The sequence below is a fragment of the Temnothorax nylanderi genome, unplaced genomic scaffold (genome assembly GCF_030848795.1).
Source record: "Temnothorax nylanderi isolate EJ_2023f unplaced genomic scaffold, tnyl_v1.0 TNYL_tig0136_pilon, whole genome shotgun sequence".
NCBI classification, from domain to species: domain Eukaryota; kingdom Metazoa; phylum Arthropoda; class Insecta; order Hymenoptera; family Formicidae; genus Temnothorax; species Temnothorax nylanderi.
In genome coordinates, this window is record NW_027249198.1 from 170,428 (window position 1) to 192,967 (window position 22,540).

Genomic DNA, 22,540 nt, shown 5'->3' on the forward strand with positions numbered 1-22,540 from the left:
GGAATTCGATTCTACGCTTTACATAGTTGAAATGCTAATGAAACTTTCGCGCGCGATTAAATAACAGCTCGGCAGTTTGCCGCCGAACGTTGCGTTCATCGTTAGGCGCATCCATTGTTCGTCGTTTCATTCACAATTGATTACATGTGCGACCGTTTTTCGCGAGGTATCTCTTCAAAACGTTATTACGGAGAATCCGTGTGTTCTGCCCCGTCGATGTAACAAACGGAACTTTTTACGCTAGGAGAGGGGGGGGGGGCGGCGGGAAGAGCGCGGAAGATTTACAGAGGGGGAGAAGATTGTGTGATTTCGTAATGACGTTATAATATCGCGCTAATACCACCGGTGCGCTGCGGCGCAATTCGCAAGAACACCGCAAGCGAGATTCTATGTCATGGACCTAGCCTTGGTTCTTCGGAGCCTATCCGCGAGAGATGATGCGGCCAAGCCCAATTATATATTTATTCGCTACGTAATAACGCGCGTCGCTGGCCCTGATCCGGCAGCCACGGCGCGGTCGCACGGCATGCGATTCTTGTATAATCGCTGTTATGTAACGCGCGACGTGAGGCGGCATGCAACGGTCGCGACATTGGCCCACGAGAGCCGAGGATTAGACGATTAGACTCCCGTTCTGCCGATCGCCTTACTTACATGACAGGTGGCCCGAAAATCGATCGGCGGCGACCCCAACGATCCCGGTGTCGCGTCGCGAACGAAACGACAATAGTCGGTATCTAACGGGCATTACTTTTATTTTCGGCGCTGCCGCCGCTGCTGGCAGAAATAATCGCAATCGCGGTTTTCTTAAATGGACGTTTCTTAAATTGAGCGTTTCTACGAGTTGGGATTTACATTCCGATCGTCCCGATTGTGTCAATATATGCATGTACGAGTCGGAACGATGACGATATCCCGCGTTGCCCGGCGGTGTTCCAATCAATTCCTCACTAGAGTTTCGCGCCTTCATCTCGTTCCTGAGAGACGCGAACGTAAATCACCCGTGATCGATTGTACCGCGGCATTAAATGCGAAGGCAGTGTCGAAGGTGAAACGGCGGATTAGACGGGAGCAGGCACGGCGAGATAAGATCGCCAATGACATTTCCCTTTTAGCGTCTCGCGAGGCGGCGCGGTGTGTGTCATTTCACCTTGTCGTAATGGCTCCGCTAACGGTACCCGCGCGACCGGTTGCGCTATAGATTAAAAAAGAGAAGGATTTTTTTTGTCGCTTACTTTTGCGGACCGCGACGACGGACGCGACGTTTAACGCTGATTCATTATCTGCTCCCCTTTATTCCGACATTTTTTCCTTGATATGCTCGAGACGTTTAATTGATCCGCGCTCCGATAGTAATAATTTCCCGGCGTGTTACGAGGATATTGCGCGAAATAGTGTCAGCGAGATAATCGTTGATTACCGCGCGAGCACATGACTACACGGTTACGATGTATGTAATTCATTATAAGATAGCCGCTTGCGCGCGTTACCTTGTGTGTTGTAAGCCGCTGTAACGGCTACGCACTGCCGTGAGTGAGCGTTACATAAAATAGTTATAACGCTGTTATATAAAAATGCACCGCGAGTAGTCTACTCGTGCGAGATGCCGTACATAATATCGCGCGCCCGACTGAATCGCGATTTAACGCCATTAATCAATCGAAGCTAATGAGATTTCCCTCGATGCGAGATTTTTAACTCGCGATATAGCCGCAACTCGTGATCGCGAACAACGCCAGCCTCTATCTCACTTTCGTGCGTTTTGTTTCTTTTTTTTTTCCTCTCCGTTCTCGTTTATCGCGTCCGTCCATCTCCGTGCATCGCGTTCTAATTGCAGGTTTCGCTCTCGATCGTTCATTCCTAGGCAACGCACGAGTTCCCGCGAAGAAACGACGCGGGTGTGTGCGTGCGCGCGCGCGCGCGCACGCGCGGGGTCCTTCGCCGCGCGCGTTTTCCGCGTGGGTTCTTCGCGCGGGATTGAAATATCGCGCAGGTGGTATCTATTACGGCAGGTGAGGTGACGTGGATCAAAGAAAATTCTATCGCGTTCACGGACGAGCACGGCCGAAGGCCGATATTCTCCCGACGACGGCAGAAACGGTAAAGTGACGAATGGCAGTGACGCGCGCGCGCGCGCGCGCGCGCCCGCGACTCTATAGTCGCGAGATCTTATCTCGGCTGACTATCACGTAACCGACGTGTCAGATATCGATCTGCGACGCGAATCGTGGAGGCCTCTCGCTCCCCAGATGTGGCCAGTTGCAGTTTACGAAGATAGCCGCTAATTAATTATACGTTGTCGCGCACCTAGCGAGACGCGCGCAGATCGACGCGCTGTCGCGACGCATCGCGCGCATCGATAATAACTTAACCGGTAATGGCTGTAATTAGAGTCTAATTGTAATTAAACTTGTCCGGTACGAACTCGAGACGATCTGATGGTAATTTAGCGAAAAGCTTGTAGCTTTAACCCAGGCCTCACGAGAGTCTTTCTTTGCGTGGCGAGGAACACGTAAGCCCGTTCGGCCTTTATCACATTCGTGAATCACAGCCGGAAGAATGGTTGCCGTGCAACGAAATGACGCTAGTCTCTGCACTTCGATCGCTTTCTTCCTACGGGCATTTAGTGCGTTTATTAACTGTCCTTATCTTTCGAGCTTCAGGAATGATTTTATTCGAAGATCTAATTGCTCTTTTCTTCATATTCATATAGTTTAAGTAATCTAATACTTTAGATAATAATAATAATAACTAGATAACGCAATACATTTACAAAATACATACTTAACAACAGGATGTTTGAAGTCTGTAGATCTGATAAAAACACGAAAGGAATCATGTCTGTCTAATATAGTCGTTGATTGTATTGGAGTTCGAGTGCATTATTTTTCTATTAGCTTTATCTTACACTATGTTATTTTCGTTTCACGGTCACACAAAGCTTAAGGCATTTATTGCTTTATCTTTTGAGATTACGTAATACACTATTTTTTTACATTAACGTAATATACTTTCCCTCGAAATTTGAAGTAAGATTCTGCCCGACATTCTCAATCGGGAATTCCGCCGCTTGTCTATTTTAGACTCCGGTCTTTCCGGTCGACGATTTTGCATTGCATTCCTCAGTCGATTCCACGTCCCACTGGTCTACTCACCGTCTAATTTCATTGTCGCGCGCCGGTATTACCGGTGTGCCGGGGCGACTGCATAAAAGGAAGTCGGCGGGCTCGCCATGTGAACGACGTCTATTTCCGGCTGCTTTCCTCTTCGGGGCCCTTTTGCTCCATTTGTCACGCGGCGCGTTAATTGGGACGGGCCGTTTTCGGTTCCCTTCGACATACTCTGATGCACGAGTTCGATTATTCGCGTTTTGGGAAAACGAACCGCGACGGCCAAGTTTCCCGCGCTCATTACGTAAACCGCGTCGTAATATAATTGCATATGCGATAATCGTGAACATTCGCACGATGAGCTCGAATGTTTCTGGGCTCGTGCCATGCCAACGTGATGTAATTACGCGCCACTTCGTTGCAACGCCATTCCAAGAGACGATTCGTGTTTGATTAGAAATGACTTTGCGTGAACAATTGTTGTTAGATCTCTCCTGAGATACATTTTTATTAACCTATTAAAATAGATTCCGACAATTCCGCCATGCTATATATCATGTAATACATATGATAATACGATCTAAGACTGTTCTAGAAGTTTATCTTGAAAATTTTTTATCCTCTATCCGTTAGAGGAGATAAAATAATTTAAGAAAAATTTCCTATAAGCTTGCATGCATTTACTTTGACAAACGCGCGTCTCGTTTTCCACGAAAATCGGGGAATTGTGCGGGAATGCACACGACGCGGAACAAAATAGTTCTTAAGCCATTACGTTCCTCCTGTACAATCGGATTACCGATCGCGAATATAAGCACCTGCTGCGACGACAATCAAATTTCCGAGGCGGCGCAATTGCGGCGTAGCGCATCGGGGATTTCTTCATCATTATATAGAGGAATCACCCTCTCTCGACTCTCTTTATCTGCTTTCTCCCCCTCTCGATCCGATTCTCGGAAACGCAGATTACGGGGAAGAGCGAAAACAGCCTCGCTCTTCGTATATGCACCTGTTTATCATCGGTGTACGATTACGAAGCCGATTTCGAAATGACGCGCATGAGCGAATAAACAAGATCGTTGCGCAATTACCGTCTAATGTCATTGCAAACACGTATATTGTCGTATTGCGTCCCTCCCTGGTCGGCTTATCGCCGCGCGATAATCACCCAGTGACGTACTCGTTCGCCTGCATCGTTATCTTTTCGTAACAATGGCCGATGCATTCCGCTTTGATGCACTTCCGTCGCGTCGATTGTCGTTTCGAGAAAATCGACGCTTTATCTGCTTCTCGTTTTTTCGCTGATTAAACCTACGTTAGTTAGCTTCAGACAATAATCGGAGCTTGTAAATCGGGGAAAAAAATCATGTTCTAATAGAACGCACACGACTTGTGAACGATATTTCGATAGATACTCCAAGGTCGTAATTCCATCGATGATAAGCGATATTTTTAATAGCCAATCGAACGGTTATCGTTCGGCCGTGATGATTAATCGACCGAGTAATTTCAATAACACAAAACATTTAGACTCGACGACGGAACGTCGCATTGATGATGAAACATTCGGCGGTTATTTGACACGCTATTACGTGTACAAATGTACGTGCGGAGTTATCAAGCTGCTGCTGCTTATGATTCATTGTTACGAGTGAATTGAACGTCGCAGGCGATGATTGGTCATAATTTGCATATATAAAACAAGATATTATACTCTAATTATAACTGTCAAAGGTGACTAATTAGCCATTCCTTATCCTATAATTCCGATTTAATTTACACATTTACATTTATTTCGACGAAATAATTCTTCAGTCGTAATAAAATTTATAAATAATCACGAGGATGAGAAAAACTGATCCATTCACGTTGAATTTTTTATGCAAGCGACGAATATTAGAGGTTTATATAATCGCGGAGCAATTAAACTTTTGTAAACCGTCCGAATCTTTCGATCACGCATGGAACATCTCGGGACGTTTTTCATTTACGTTTGCAAGAAACCAATATCGAGGCGATAATTGTTGTTATCGCCGTATCGGGTGACCCATTTGCCTCAAGGCTACGCATAATGCGGACGAGCGTTCGTTTGTAACGCGTTAGGTCTCGCGCGTCGCACCGCAAAGATTACGCAATGAGATGAAGCGTCGCGATACTTAGTTCTAATCTGTTGTATAATATTTGTTTGAGTAGCGTGCGAGATAATGCGGGCTCGCCCGCGCGTTTATCGCCGCGCGTTATTCGGCGCGCGAGCGACGATAAACCGGAAGATATAGTTTCTCGACGGCGGCGTACTTAAGTAGTGCGACTGACCTCAAAAACGCAACCGCGATGATTAAGCGCAATTTTTGGAATAAGGCTGCGTTTCCAATATCCACGATGAATTTCAAATCGCGGTAGCGAAATTAACCCGATGAAAGTACACTCGCGCGCGCGCGCGCGCGGCGAATACGAAGGCAGAGTGGTTGCCACGGCATTTCTTCGGATTACTAGCTTTCTCTCTTATTATCTTTTATTTTCAAATTAGACAGAAATGAGCGCAGAAATATCAGTTATGAAGCGCCAACCGCGGAATCACCAATGAAATTGATTCTCACCGTAAGAATAGACAAAATAGACGATGTTAATTATAAATTAGAGATGTGCGAATCAAGGATTTTTGATGTCGAATTGTTGAAATATAATTTTTAATTAACAATATATAATTATTATTAGATTTTGAATTTCGACACGTAGATAATAAGAGAATATTTTAATGTGGAAAAATAATATTAATTATATAATATAAATTCTTTTTAAAGCAAAAAAAACGTATTTAAATATTTAATATAAAATTAATAAAATATACTTTATTTAATGCCGCAGTAATTAAAACAATTATATACTCTTATGCAATATCCAATAACATCATCCAATTACATACATAGAAATTAAAATAAAATAATATAGTTTATTAGTAAAATAAATTATTAATACTCATAGCTTACTATTTTTTTACGCATATTCAAACTTTTACTTTACAATTTGATAGGGTACACAAGGCACGTCAAAAATTAGAAATAAACTCTTTGACTGTTACTTAGCCGCTCAGTGAGTGGTAATAATACTGAATGCACCTATTAACATGATTGTACTATTGTGTGCTCATTAACGGGAAATATAATTTTATACAATTGCCATTGTATATGATTCGTATTCGATCCATCTAGATTCGAAATTATCGAATAGTTCGGATTCGAATCGTATAGAAATTCAAATTCGAACAGTTTGCACATCTCTATTATAAATAAAATCTCTTTTACATCTCTCCACTATTTTTTAAGTCTTTATTTGTATTGATATCCGTTCCTTTGCTTAAGCTTTTAGTAATTATGAAATCGATTGTGCGCGGCTAATTACTCGCCATTGACGGTTAATGCCGTCACAGTTTTGCGTATCTGGCGACACGTAACGCTCTATTAGTCGCCGATATCGGATTTTACGAGCCTATTCCGATACTCGTCCGGCATGCATATTTCGCGTGCATTTTAGTGTGTCACGTGAAAGCTCCGACGCGCATCGGGGATCGCTCCGGTCGCGACTATACGTAACGGTTTCGTATCGTCGAAACGAGGCTAGCGCCGGAAAAAAATCGCAGGCAGCAGCTCAGGCCGGGTAGAAAGTTGACTGGAGTTGGCCGCGGTGCGATACGCGAGGATCAAGTTCCAACCGCGAAGGTTCCCGCGCGCGAATTGCATAAACCTTGCTCTCGCGTGCGCCTAGCACTTTTATTCCTCGCCTTCTATTCCTAACCGCGGGAAGAAGCTTCTTATCGTCCGCTCTCAACGCCCTCGAGATTTGTCAGGCTAATTCGTGACTCAAAGTCGTAATCTGAAAAAAAAAGCTGCGCTTTGAACCACCTTGGCGGATTATTTTTTCGAATTTCTCCCATTTTGAGAAAAGGGATATCTTCGCGCTTCCGTGTGTCTCGATACAATTCGGCGCATTTCGTCGCGGCTTTTGGCAGTCGATTCCGACACAAGAACGGCTTGAGGTAGGTCCGGTTCTCTCTCGTGGATTTCGGAGTTCCCATGGCGAGAGGAGGAGGGATCGGGGAGGGATAAGACACGGTTGTGGAAGGTGGGAGGTTGTACACGCGGTGAAGGTACGGCGTGGTTCCGTGGAGAGGAGATGGGCGACGATAGGGACTCCGACGTCGAGGTGGGAATTGGCGGCGAACGAAAACACCGGACGACGACGACGACAACGACGACGACGACGACGACGATGATGAAGGGGAGGCGGGACGGAGACGTCATCGTCGCGTTGCACTTTCTTCTCCGACGACGTGCACGCATGCAACTTGCGTGCACTTCACCTTTCTCTTTCTCTTGGTAGCGCCCGCTTGATCGTTCCCGACACGAGAGTGTGTGTCACATTGCTGGCAGTGATCTCGTTTGAACGGTTTGACTGTTGCGTTTCGAAATCGTGGGAGGGCACGGCTGACATAAATTTTTCGACGTTGGTTAATCGATGACGATTCACGCTGCTTTCTGCGCTCGAAGGAATTTATTTACAGGCCGTTCGAATGAAAATAAATGACGTTTTGACGAAGGATGATAAATGATATTTTATAATATTCTTCTTATAATAATACTTATGATGTTATAAATCTCGGTCGAATTGGCAAAGACGCCTATCGGATTGTAAGGAGATCCAGACTCCGGTTGGGATTATATTTTCGCAATAAATTCTTTGCAGTGATCCAAATGGGATGTTTATTAGCATCAAAAGTTAAACCGATTTAAATATGTGGATTTACTGTCTCAATAAAAATTGTGTTTTAAGACAAATAAATAATCGACGCGCAGTATACTGAGTTGCATTGGAAAAAGTATACAAAATTCACACCAAAATATTATTATTAGGCTACCAAAATCTAGCCTGGCCGAAAATGACATCTTCTCTAATTAATTGTAATATTTATATCTAATATTAATCTCATAAAATCAGAAGACAAAACATTTCACTTTTGAATAATTTTCTGGGATAAATTATTTATTTTATATATGTTTTAGATCACACACATAATTAGTAATAATAATCTTTATTGCTAATGTACAAAATTAATAAGTATTGTATTATATAAAAGACGTAAGGAAAAGTGAAAGATAGAATTGAGAGAGAGAAGAGAGAGAGAGAGAGAGAGAAAAACTTAATTCTGAATTTTATTTTTTTATGACGGAACGAAGTAAAATGGTAATTGTTCTTGCTATCTTTTAATGTCCCTGGGATGCACCATGCATCGGAATGAATTCAGTGTCATTGTCAGTTCTGCCGTTTGTGCGCGGATCGTCGCGCTTTTACCGTGAGATTTTTACCCGATTTCGCAGCTCGTTCCACGGTATCCTTGAACCGATCGCTTTACGACTCCGATTCAAGATTTACGACCAAGGTCCGCGGGACAATTTTCTCTGACATAATTACGGGTTCTCGTGCGAGAGAAGGCGGCCGCTTCTCGCGGTCGAATATATCGCGTCTATCGCACGCACGCACGCAACCAGCGCTGATAACGAACGCTCCTCAAGGCGTTACGCGCACGCGATATGACGAAATCGCGAACGAATCTAAAAGCTTCGCCATGGATCCGGCGGCGCTTGAGAACGCAAAATTATTGCGTAAATTACGCATGCGAGATTTCATAATGCCGTATTATGGCGATGGTTTGATTTGAAGAATGCGAAACTACATTGCGAAATTTTATTGCACGTGCGAGAACGAGAAATTGTTAATAGCTCTCCGGAGGTTTCGATTCTCGAACTTGGACGACTCTGAAAAGAACGGAAGGAGCTCTCTATACCGAGGTGAGACGGAGGGGGATCGGCTAACGAGCAGAACCTTCCCTTCTTTCTCCAGTCTCGACTCTCTCCCCCTCGCGTCTTCTCTCTCTCTCTCTCTCCCCCCCCCCCCGTTTCCTCCCCCGCTGTATCTCGACAAATGCGTAACTACCGACACGCGATGCACTTTCATGAAACTTTCAGCTTTCCATTGGCCGCAATACGGTGGAATGGAAAAGAACCGACATCTCCCACGTTCGTTGCCTAGGTATCCACGTCCGTCGCGCGACATCGCCCACCTCCTTTTCTCGTTCACTCGTGCGAAATTAATGTCTAGCAAATTAATCGTAAGATCCCGATTCTACAATCGCTAATGTAATTACGTGACATTTCTACCGACGTTTTTATTGATATTTATCTCTATTGATAATCTATTTATAATCGACAAACAATAGTCTGGCAGATATTTCGCTGACGTGGAGCTTTAGTTTTGCGAGAAACGTTTTGGATTCACAGATCAGTTCCGTCGACGAATGATAGATTAGTAAGAAGGGCGCGCGTTGCGACGCTTTGCGATACTTGACGGGGGCGATTTCGCTAATCGGATGAGGACTTACGAATTATAACGATCCGCGTAGAGAAAGGCGAAACCGCGCGCGGTTATCGGGGCCTAATCGCGACGCGAGAGTACGAAGAGTAACGATTCCTTGACATAAGAGCCGCGGAATCGAAAGCGCAATTTCCTTGGCCGTGGCAGCGAGCGGCGCACGATGATTTTCTCCGGGAGATTGTCTCACAGCGATTACCTAAATGATTATACATCCGCCGCACTTTCATCGACGTCTAATTCACGATGGTGTTACCCGCGAGTTACTTTACCTGTAAAAGGAGACTCGCCGTAGCGTTGCGACGCTGATTGGTACGGGGAAGAGAGGGAGAGAGAAAGAGAGAAGCGCGACGCGGAGCCACGAGTCGTCTAATGGAGAAAGTCTCTTCCATTTCTCTCTTCTGCAACGATGCATCGATGTCAAAACGATGCAAAAACGCGTAATACTCGTTTAAAATAAAATTACGCGTCAGGAACATTCTCTGCCTCTGACGTGCCTGGCTCGTTCAATTTCGCTCGGCGCGGCGCGATATTTTTTTTCTTTCTTTTTCCTTTTACTCTACAAAATATTCACGCGATTTTAGGTTGTCACTTGTTCAATCAGGTCCCGGACTCGCGCTTCCGAGCCGCGAACGGATGTCGCGATAATCGATCGCGGCCGTTTTCACTGCGACGACCCACTTTCCGCCGCCGGGGGCCGGTCGGTGCAGTCTGGTTTTATCGTGGCTGTTACTACTACGCGGATCCACGCGGTGCCACGTTACCACCGGACCGGAGAGAAAGTCCTGATCTCGAACGTGAAACCGCCGCCGCGGCCGCGAGATTTTCGCGTCACATCCTATCCGCGGCCGCGTCGCGCTCTCCGCTCGGCACCGCGAAAAGAATGTGGAAAGCTGCGGGATTCCACCGCGAGCCATTGTCGTCGCCGGAGAAAGTGGACTAGAGACTTTCGGGATGAGATCCGGCGATCGTGAATCGCGACGCGCGTCTTGGATTCTGCGGAGCGATCGATCGTTGAGCACTCTCGTCTTTATCTTACAGATGCTCGCCTTCCGTTCAACAAATCCGTAATAATATTTACCCTGATTACTGCAGATCATGAATTCTATTATATACGCTTGACATCCATGGTTCTCGAATCTTTAGTACGCAGACATTTATTATCATAAGTGTCCCAATAATAATAAATGAAACAGGATCGTTTATGATAAACAATCAGTTAGATAGAAAAACGCTATATACGGTCTTAGGCTACCAAGATCCAGTCCAGGCCGTAAATATCGTTTTTCTCTCTAATTGATTGTATAAATTTCCCATTTGTTATCATCCTACCCAAATTCGGAAGGACGTATTGTTATAAAGGCGGTGGATAAACCCGGAACGAGTAACGTAACAGTGTTACACGTTGACGGCGCCGGCGCGGTGGCAATGAACTCTTTCGCCTTTCGAAATCGCAATCGCCGGGTGCGTAATTCAGGCACGTCTTGGCGCGTAACGCCAATGCTATGACGGATACCCCGCAGGTGCCATGCCGTGGGGAATTTCGAGGCGGTTCCAGCCATAGAAACGGCTCTCTCGAAAAACTTTCGAAGGCGATGAACCTGGCCGTCGAACTCAAGCAAATGGAACGAGTCCGTCCGGTTCGCGTTTCGAGGCCCGGGCCGAATTCAAGTTCAGGGCCAGCAGCAGCGGCCTTCGGCGCCGTTGAGAGCGCCAAATGGCTTGCAACAATCTTGTTTTCTCGTCGCTTCGTTCCTCCATGTGGACCACAGACTTTCAATACATTTGACGCCTTTCGTTTGGTACATTGCGAAACGGAACCTTCTTCTCCATTCACTCTTTCCGGAAGCGTTCCTGATGTTTACTTTTCGTAAGAATGTTATTTTTAGAATTTACAGGATAAGAGAAATAATGGCATCGTTGCGTAGAAAGATAACATAAGTGTGTGAAGATTATCCTAATTAGTGATAATAAGTGTGTCGCTCGCTCTAGATCGTTTTCTTCTCGCTAGGAGCTCTATTTTCTCGTTTCTGTAAATGTTTGCGGATTAATGGGCGAGCGCGGGTCTACACGCGCGCGGCGGCGCTTCCTTCGGAACAGGAGAAGGTGGAGAATGACGGCGTTTATTCGTGGTGAAAGAGACCCGGCAGCGAGAGGTATTGGGGTCAAGTGCCACCATACTAGGCAGCACGCGCGCGCGCGCGTGAGCGCGCGATGAGGCCTACTTTACTTAAACTAGACTGCCACACCGTGAAACAGTAACGCCGCGTTGCGAAGTCACCGCGCCGCCGCGGCTTCCTCTTCATATAATGTAATTTCACGACGGCGACGAACGACGATCGCGATGTTGGACCTTTCTAATCGTGGCCTGTATTTTCGAGCCGCGAGGAATTATCCTCGTTACCGCGTAAGTGTTACGTGGCCGAACGCGATTATTTCGATCTCTCGAAATTGCGCCGCGCCGGCGACAGAGAGATCGAGACGTATCTTTTCCGACCGATTAACGGCGGAAGAGGTGAATCATGAGAGAGAGAGAGAGAGAGAGAGAGAGAGAGAGATGGGATGGCTCGACGATGAACCATCGGAAATGACCACGCGGGTTCGTTACGATCGCGGAATAACACGGCGGAGAAACGTTTTTGCCGCGAGATCGACGTTCGTTCCGTCGATTGTATCCATCGGCGATCGCCGTTGCGAAATACTTGCGTCAAGTATAAAAGGTGAAATCTTTGCTCTGCGTCGTTGGCCGTATAGATAAAAAGAAGTGTCAAATCAACACTGATATATACTTAGATATATATACGCAAGAATATATAATCTTTTTAAAAGAATTTCAACTTATTATTTCAATTTTTTTTTCTTGGTTGAACTATATGAAACTATATAAAAATTAACTTTAACTATCTAAATGACTTAATTCAAGCGAGTTTTCTTCGTTTAACGCAATATAATCATTTCAAGATTATATATATTCTTGCGTTTATAAGTATATCAGTGTTGATTTACACTTCTTTTTTTCCTGTGCGTCATCGGCTGTTTTGACGACGTTACGATTTAGCACACGAGTCTTTAAGTGTCTTGATTTGCGGCTCTTCCGAAACGCGCGTTCTCGAATCCGTCAATCTGGTCGACTGGAATTGTGGAATTTCTCTAAGTTACAGTCGGTCTTCTCTCCTCGTTATCCAATTCTCGTTACTTTATTCAGGAAACAATGATCTATGTGCGAACGTACAATTAACGATTTGTTCCGGTCCGAGTTTCCCCAATAGAAAATTCAACGGAGTAATGATAGGAGAGAGATAATAGTTTCCATGTACAATTACGCCGGCGGTGAAATTATGTATCACCGTATTATACGCGCTCGCCATGGCTACCGTGTGTATGTAATGGAGATTTATCACTTTTGTACACAAAACGTCAGCGCGCGGTTACTCGTATTAAATTATACGTCGCTCAAGTGAAACTACAGATATAACTCTGCTAATTAGGTAGTTCAACATTTATCTCTCACGTTGGTGTGTTTTATTTAAAATCTTTTCAATTTGAAATAACAGATTAAACTCTTGATATATACAATTAACCGTTCGCAGATATTATACACGCGAGTGTATAAATATATATGTGTGTAAAATACGAAATAAAATTCGTATCGAGCTAATTTGAATATAATACTGATTGATACAAATAAATTTAAATCTCTGATTTTCAGTAACAAACAATCAATGTATAAGGTTAAGCACTCGTAAAAGGTCAGATATAATGAAACTAATTACCTTTAAATAATGCTTTTTAATTCAAATAATGCATTATTATGTATAACCTATTCTGTATTAATGCAACCGAAATGAAAACTCCCCGTTTAATTTTGTCTGGTGATATAATATCAGATGGGCTATTCTGAAACGCGAACTTCGCGCAATTGTAGCCTCGAAAAGTAGGTCTTGTCGGATCTACGTGTTTCAAGTTCCAAATCTATTGGTTAGTCCATCAACTCGGGCTGGTGTCAAGTCGCTGCGAAAGACGAGCACTTTTGCAATTCAAGTTACAATAAAGATTAGATAACCGAGAGTTGTAATTCTATATGTTTATATGTATATATGGAATTACGACTACATAGTCGTAATGTATATACATATATAAATCTCTCTGACCTCGATATTTTATCGATATGGGAGAGAGAGGCTTGTTTTATGTATCCCAGTTTTCCGATTCCGTCGCCGGTCCGAATATTTATCTCGGTTAATGACACTTTCGAATTAAGTTTGCAATGGAGTCATCACGTCGTCGCGAGAGCCGATCCTGGGAAACGTCGTTAGATCGAGTGTCTAGGTAGAGTGAGGGGAGAGGGGATCGCGAAAATGAGGGGAAAGTGGCGTCGTTACCGTGAAAAAGTGGATGATGGAATGCGCTTGCGGGACTGCAGCCGGCGGCGCGGCGCGGTGTGCTTTCACTCACGATGCGATTCGCCGTGACTATCGAGTCGAGGCTGCCACGATAAGACAAACATTGTAGTTTCGCGTCGCTAGCTCGATTAGTCGGACCCGCGAATGTAGCGTGATTATTATAGCAAGAGCTGCTGGTACGTCGCGGTAATAAAGATGCGGCGTATCGCGCAGGATCGCGTCATCTTTTTATTATCCGCTCCGCGGCGTACCACATCGAATGCATTGCTCCTCCACGGGAGCGGGATTTATTAATATCTTTATCGGGTGTCGATAGTGGAAACTGGGTCATGGCGGTCTATTCCGTGCTCCACTTTAATTTTATCATCGCTTAACGCACGAATTCTGAAGCACGTGATAAGTGGATAAAACACGTCCCAGAGCCGGAGTTTACGCGCGCACGCTCGCGCTCGTCTTCGTTTTTTTTCCTCTCCTCCTCTCTTCTCTCTATTCTCGTCACCGGAGCTTTATCTGCCGCGGCTTTTGTGCGACGCGGTTTTCGTTATTCGGTTTCGCGATTATTGAAACGGATTCCGTTTTTTGAGGAAACAGCGTTACGCGCTGATTTTCTCTCGTCGCTCGCTTTTGAGAAACACTCCAATTTACGGCAATGAAATTCCTTCGAGCATGTAGTAATAATTCCGAAACTATGATCCACTTTCCTGCGTTTATTAGATTGAAGGATATAAATACCAATGTTTGCATTTAACATCGCGCAACCGCGTTTGAATCACGGACATTCCTTTGTCAATTTCCACAAATATATGTGTGATATCCCGTTATTGCGTGTCTCTATAATATAATTCAAAGGAAGAAATATATTGCTATTAAAATAGCAACAATAAGTCATGGACTATAAAGAATACCGTCGACGAAGAAGTAAACCTCGTTTTGTGTATCTTATTTCGAAGTTTCTCCCAGATACCCGCGAGCTGAACGACGAACCGATTCGATATTAAAACCGCGTAAATCGAGACTCGCGTGCCTCACTCGTTCGATATCGGGGAAAAAATTCGTCTTGGGTTTCTTCAGCAAGTTTTTCCGCGGCGGTGCAATCTGGTGCGTGACTCGCGCGTCCAGAAAGATAGGAAAAAGGTGAAGACGAAACGGGTAAGAGAGATTGATTGATTGATTGATTTTATTTATGCCCTAGGGTCCGTTCCGTTTCAAAAGACTTTAGGCAAATCATGAATAACAAATGTATAAATGTATAAAAATAAAATAAAAATATAAGGAACAGTATAATTGCTGCGGATGTACATTAACCTGTAAATGAAAATAGAAATACAGGTGATATATATACACCCCCAGCGAAGGACGCAATAGGTACATAAAGAAATTAAAAATGAAATACGAGATTAAAGCATGCTACTCGTCCCCCGCGAAGGATGCACAAGGAAGCGATGGGTAATACCAATCACTAATTTCGCAAACAAAAACAAATCACAAGAATAATAGCATAAGAACTAAAGAGTAGCTTAAACTTAGGATCAGAAATAGTGTTCAATTTCTCCATATTAAAATGCTCACTGGCTCTTCTCAAGTCAAGCGTGAACACGCGCACCCAAAAAAAAATATTCTACTGATAAGTGGGGAATTCCTCTTAGCACTTCCTCTAAGCAAAAAATCTTACATGAAGCATATTTTTCTTTAAGTAAGCCGTATTACTTTATAAAAGAGTGGATGCGTGAGTTATAATCAAGAGTAAATTCCTCTATAGCAAATTCTACTATATAATCCGAATAGCCTCTTAAAATAAGAGGATATGCAAGATATTAGTGGCACGCGCGTTTGTTAAAAAACGATTGTCTTATTAGCTACGCGATGCGTACACCACCACACGAGACGATGTCGACGAGTCTGTGGCTGCGTGCGAATTGTGTGCACATTGATACGACGAGTGGTTCGTCCTGGCCATCTTTAGAGCTGTACAGTTCGAAGGCCATAACACAAGAAGAAGAAGAAGTGTGCACATTGAAGTGTAGTGCTAATTATATAGTATTCTTTATTATGAACGGATGAACGAGATGAACAAGTTTTTGATGGAAGTACATTTAGGCGACTACTGGCCCCCATTTGAGGATCCTATTCTAGTAGTTTCTGTTTAAAGTTAAAAGCTAGATCTACAAAGACACGTAAATCGTAGTTAGGGCAAAAGCATATAACATGGCGTAGCGGCGATATACGACAGTCATAATCAGTGGACGTAAGTAACACACAAGCTTTGGCGTATCCTGACTGTTAAAATACACCAAAGCTTGTGCGTTACTTACGTCTACTGACTATGACTATTTATTAGGGAAGCCATAAGAAAGGTTTCCTTATTTTTGTCTAGTGAGGCCCTTGTAAGGATTTGATAAGGATGTTTTAACTTTATAAATATACTTTTTTCATAAATATATTTACGAACACAAAATTTCGTAATGAGCCGGCACTGGTTTCTGACATTCACCCGACATTAAGAAATATTATGTCATATATCCAATTCAAAATTTTATTACTCTTTTTAAACTGAGAATTTGTTTCTTAAGATAATTTTTGAAAAATTATATATTTGCGCTGGTTATGACATATGTAGACTATATATAACACTTACATTAAATTAAGAAGTGGCAATCTTAAGTCTAGTGTCTCATGGTTAGAGGATATTCTTCTAGATTTTAAAATATCTTCTTGAGACCGTATTTAAGAGGAAAATCCTCTAAAATCAAGCGGGAGCCATTAAACGACGGAATATTTTTTTTGGGTGCGCCTTCAGCGATTCATGTATATAGCAAGCTACACCACCTCTCTCCCTGCCTTCCTTGTCTGCCCGTAACAAGTAGTATCCCGCAATTCGCACCAAGTCGTCCGAAATATGTGAGTGAAGCCAAGTCTCAGAAATTGAAATGATGTGAAAGAAGTTGGACACCAAGAAGGTTTGAATTGACTCGAGATGGGCAGGAAGAGAGCTGGCATTAAAGCAAGCAATTCTGAAGTGACCGCATGAAGCAGCAGAAACAACATCTGCGACGGCAGGTTATTGAAGCTCCGTTAGATCAGCCTCGGACGTTATCGAGATAGGAGGCAGACCTTGGTCCTTGCGGACGAAAATCCGTCCGTCCCTGCACCACACGTGCTTAAACGACAACTGCCTTGCCCTGACTCTCGTTTGACGAAACAACTTATAAGTAAGAGACGGAAGCAATTCGTTGACATAAATGTTGCCGGGGATACTCGTCGAAAAAACGTCATTTACCGTAAGTCGGGGCTTGCCGCGCTTTGCTTTGAGAATGTAGTCGCGAATTTCACATGATTTAAGTGCCACTATTATCGATCTCTTGCGACCAGCGGTGTCGGCCTGATCGATGGCCGAAACAGACCCCGACGCAGCATCACGTGCCCGTGACGCATCGCGCCCCGCTACGTCACGGGTCTCCAGAACGTCAAAAACTAGCTGAGGCACTCCGAGCGCGCAAAAAACACTTGTAACTAGTCCCGCAGATGTTTTAGCGAAAGAACAAGGAATGCCAGAGATAATGATGTTCGACGTTCTGGGCACCCGCGATGCAGCAGACGACTCGCTGTCAACACTCAGAGAGCCCAGGAGCCTCGAGCTCTGAGCCTCCAACGCGGCGATTCTCTCGCCATGACTCGCAATAACGTCAGGAATTTGATTATGTTTACTCGCAAAATCGGCATTTACTGCTTCCTGACAGCCTATGAGTGCGGTGATCTTTCTATCAAACTTTTCAAACGCGGCGGTAAACTTCTTGTCGGATTTATCCAGCCTGTCAGCAAACTTCTTATCTAATTCATCGATCTTTGTCAAAATTAACTGAAGCAGTGCCGACAAGTCGGGTGATGGGGTTCGCATCTCAAGATCCACCTGGACTCCGACTCCTCCGGCGGCTGGGACGGTCTGTATGGCCGCATCATTTCCTTCAGCGGCAGTCTGGGTGGCCACTGATCTCATGGTGGGCCTTAAATAACAAAAAAACCCGATTCTTTTACTTAGTTTTTAGCCATCGAAGTCGTAGATAACGGTCAAAGATGCAGTATTTAGTGGCATTGTTTACAGAACTTTATATTTCGAAAATTTGTTTACGCTATCTTAAAGCAACAAAAAAGCAACAAATTTTGGTGTATTGTTTTTTTGGATTTGAGCACTCTATATGTGTTTTTTAGTATGTGGTGGGGCTAGCACCTGTGTCAAGCTGGCCCCCCCATTTCGATCGCCATTTCCTGCTAAACGGCTTGAGCAACAAAATCCGGACTAGAGCAACAAATTAGCACATAAATAGCACTAAATTTTTTAATAGATGCGGATTTTTTTGCGATGGTGGGAGGGCTAACTTGATAGAAGGGGGCTAACTTGATAGAGGTGATTCTTGGGACTCACGCTTTGAGTATGCTTTCCTAGGCTATCACAATTGTCCTCGATCTCGCGAACCACACACGTTAAACACACTTATTTTTTGTAGTGTACCTCTATCAATTGATAGAGGTATATGGCCGCAAGAGATCGCGACTCGCGATACCGTGAAGCGACGTTCTACGCTCGAGGAAAATCCGGGAGTGCTCTCGAAAATTCTCTCGATAGCGGAATCGATGACGCGCCCCACACCTTGGGCGCGATAGCGCGGGCTTAGGGGTGAGCTGTAGCCAATAAAAAGTTTAGTGCATTAAACTTTTAATTGGCTTTACGGCCTTTACAGAATTAAAGTACGCACAAAAATGTAGGTCGGTCTGGTCGATTTTACATTGTGAGCTCGCAGGATCGCGACATATCCTTACGCAGGGCTGTCAACCACGGATCCCGCAGGGCGCTTAATGGCCCCTCGCTCGCGCGGCGATTTCCTGGTATCCTTCTCGGCAGCGGACGGGATGCTGCTTCTCCGTATTCCTCTCTCTCGGTCCGGGGATGGTGGCCATCCACCCTGGAGTCCGGTCTGCAGTGGAGGGTAGCAGGTAAAACTCGTTCAGCCCCGGCGCCGGGGCCCTGCTTTCGACGGGTCCGCCCGCTGCGGTATCACGCGCCGCGCGCGTGTCCTCCTGTGCCCCTTCGCGCTCGACGGCCCGCGAGCTTCGCCACGATCCGCTCTCGTCGATCGATTCCTCGCTCTGATCCTCCTGGCCCGCTCCATCTCTCGCATTCCTCGTATTCCCTTGGGGAAAATCCGTGTCTCGTCTCGGTGAGGCGCCGCGTATTATACAAAAGAAGAAAATAAAGGGATCAGAAAACAGAAACGCGATCAAATTATGCCCCTGGAGATCTCGCAATCGCCTCCCTGGACCGTCCTCGGGCGCGAAACCCGCGCCTTGTGACGGCGGCTGGGACGCTGCCACGATGCAGCGAAACTGCAACGTCACAGCACATATAAAAGTTAAATACACTAAACTTTTTTTTCTAGGCTTTCAATCTTAGTTCTAATTGCACGATATTGTTCTTAAATGTTTTTCCTAGGTCGTATGTATCTTATTATATATATATAAACTGCAGTATTTTTGTATTAAGCAAATATTGTCGTCAGTGACAGCTCTATGTGCTCAAATTTTTAATTTTTTTTTGTTTTTGATGTAAAATCGACCAGACCGACCTACATTTTTGTGCGTACTTTAATTCTGTAAAAGCCGTAAAGCCAATTAAAAGTTTAATGCATTAAACTTTTTATTGGCTACGGCGAAATCTCCGGGGTACGTCAAATACGGCGAATTCTCTTCGATTGTTTTCGTTCCGTTTCGTTCGTGAGATAAAACGTGATTGTAGCTTATAAAAATTCACCAACGCGATGTTCGAAACTATCTTGAGCTGGAAAGGCTTCGAGGAAACATATGCCGTGAATATAAATTGCTTTCTCGCAGCAGTGATTAATCATTATCGTAGTATCCCGATATTTCTGCGTGGGACGTAATAACGAAGGTAATAAGAGGAAAAACGTTTTCGTATTCAGAAGAGAAAGATTTCGCATCTTTCCAATCGCGATTTTTACCGAGTTTATCGCCGATTTTAATTACGTCGGTAAGGCACAGCTAACTGTAACCGAGATTGACTTTCGAGGGCCCTTCGAGTGGCGGCGTTAACCGCGTTTTTTAGTTCGCCGCTCGTAATTCCATTACCGTTTTATGACTTACGTATCGGGTGCAACGGGATACAGCGATCGATGTTTTGCGTCGCTCCGATCCGCTTAATTCCGTTCGCGAGGAGAAAGGTAGCAAAAAAAGAGGATGCGCATATTTACGCTTATGTTTATTACGTAGCTTCCATCTTTACGGATAAATAGCGAGCAGCATCGGCTCCTCGTTAATCTCGTATATATACACACCCGATAAAAACAGGTCTCTTAATTTAGAAGAATAGATTTTTTAATTTAACCCTGAAACGCTGGCCGGGCAAAACGTTGTTTTCGCATTAAAAATACCTTTATCGATTGGATGCGTTACAAAAAACTTATTGTTACTGCAGATTTCTAAAGACTATAAATAAGTCGCACGTCATATTTTTAAAGCGATGTTGTGGACGCACAATAATATTCGACATTTTTGAATATTTATATCGAAACGATCGGCCGTTTTGTAAGTCTCTCCTTCGTTTCTGTTCCGATAGTGATTATGATTCGATTATGATTATCTTCGTGCAATTAACATTCGTTTCCCTCGCTCGCGCATGGAATCCACCGATTGGCCGAGACAATGTGTCAAGTTTCGTAACGCGATTGAGTAACGCTGTTAGCACGGCGCGAGAAGAAATAATGCCAAGGCTTTTGGTGCCGTTAGCCATGAGAGGGAGAGGGCAAGATAATCGCCTCTAACAATTATCGAAACGCGCGTACGTTCTCATCGTCCGAAAGCTTTAATCTTCAATCGCGTCAAAAACTAGTCGAGAGAATGTTACGCGCTCGTTGTCGCGCTCCTTAACTCCGGTGAATCGCCAAATGAACAGAACTCGGTCTGGAAAGTCGGTTAACTGCGGAAGTGCGCGACGGAAGGAGTTGCGAAATTTCTGCCGATTAATTTGCCTCGCAACGAGAGAGGAAAGATGCGGTTTATGCCGAACTGGTTTCGCCGCAATACACCCGGATGTATTCGCGAATTTCGGTCGATCTCGTCAGCCAAATATCGATATCGTTTTCTCGAAGCGGTGACGGCTGCTGCTGCTGCTGCTCTTGCAGTGGTACGATCTCGCATTAAACTGGCCCTCGAGCTCGAGAATCAAAGTAGGCCTCGTGACGGACACGCGTAAAACATCTTCATCGCTTTTGTTCGTCTTCTAATCTTCTAGTCGCGGGAATCGCTCGGTCGAGGCGACGTGACATAATTTTAGAATAAAAGATAGCAGCGGTATACCGGAAAGGGAGGCATAAGAGGGGGGCACTCGGTGTCATTTTGTGGGTCACGGCGATGACGTGTACAACGGGCTCGTGTGTAACGGGACAATTTGTGGGCTGGCGGTGTGCCCGGGTGGGTGTCAAGCTTGTCGGAGGGGGCCGCGGGGAGCGAGGGGGAGAAAGGAAGGGACGAAACGAGGGTAATGTAGGTCAGTAAATGTATAGCCACCACTTTCTCCGGACCGTTCGAAAACTGGCTCCGCCGTTCCCTCCTCTTCGTCGTTGTCGTTGTCGGCCACCTTCCTCCTCCTCCTCCTCCCCCCCCCCTCCTCGTTTGTACGCAATGTTTCGTTTCGCTGCTCTTCTCCTCGCGGTGGTTCCTCCGTCACGCGGACATAACGGGACGCGGCCGAAAACGGGTTCCGTACCGTTCCGTTCCGTATGATACGGGACAGATCAAGGACACACACCGCAAGCCGCGGCACCTTGCGGTACGAGATGCACGAAAAGAAATCAGCCCGCTGTCAAACTTGGACGTCCGGATGGAAGGATTCGCATGCCGTGCAATTTGAGTTCAGAAGAGCGTGACATCTTTTGCATTAATTGATTTCCTGTGCATATAAAGTACATCCTGTACGAAGCCGAAATAAGAATATCTGGCGGGGAAGGAGAGATCTTGATCGTTTATCAATTGAATATTGCAGTAGCATCGCTCAATTCAAGTTTTCCATATTTGATAGCTACATACATAGAAATAAAGATTAAGTTGCATTTTGTTGAATAAAATTGAGGAGGGGTAGGCATCACTTTGCGTGGAATATCGCGAATGGTGTATTTGTGTGCCAAATATATTCTAATCAATATTTTCTAAAAATTTATTCAATTTTACATTATACACATGTATACAAAATTAATAATCCAAGAAAGAATAAACCTTTTCTTCGCTAGTGAATAAATAACAGGAGAGTATTAATTGACGCTGACTGGCAATATATAAATTTATTATATCTCACGACGTTTCGACCGTCACTTTCGGTCCTTATCAAGTGTTCTTAAAGTTACATATCTCTTACAAACAATTTAGTCCTGGCATTGTGCCAACAAGCCAAAAGTCAAGAACTAAAATTATGAAAAATACAAAAAGAGAGATGAAAAGAAATTATAAAGTATAAAACGCCAAGTTTAAATAACTTACAAGTTTGCGCGTCATATGTAAAAGAAGTTGTTTCTTCATAAAACAAAACAACAATACAATTAA

The 22,540-nt window shown here is 44.4% G+C and overlaps 1 protein-coding gene across 1 annotated transcript; it reads right to left on the reverse strand.

Annotated features, from left to right (window-relative positions):
- Window positions 1-15,957: 15,957 nt before the first annotated feature.
- Window positions 15,958-22,328, reverse strand: LOC139777039 (uncharacterized). Its single transcript, XM_071714192.1, has 2 exons — window positions 18,688-22,328; window positions 15,958-18,613 (listed from the first exon to the last, which is right to left on the reverse strand). The coding sequence occupies exon 2, from the start codon at window positions 17,928-17,930 to the stop codon at window positions 16,995-16,997; it is 936 nt and encodes a 311-aa protein (XP_071570293.1). The 5' UTR covers window positions 17,931-18,613; window positions 18,688-22,328; the 3' UTR covers window positions 15,958-16,994.
- Window positions 22,329-22,540: the final 212 nt, after the last annotated feature.

What these genes read in the sequence shown, in the direction of transcription:
- LOC139777039 (XM_071714192.1), bottom strand. Translation starts at nt 17,930, where the DNA reads ATGAGATCAGTGGCCACCCAGACTGCCGCTGAAGGAAATGATGCGGCC.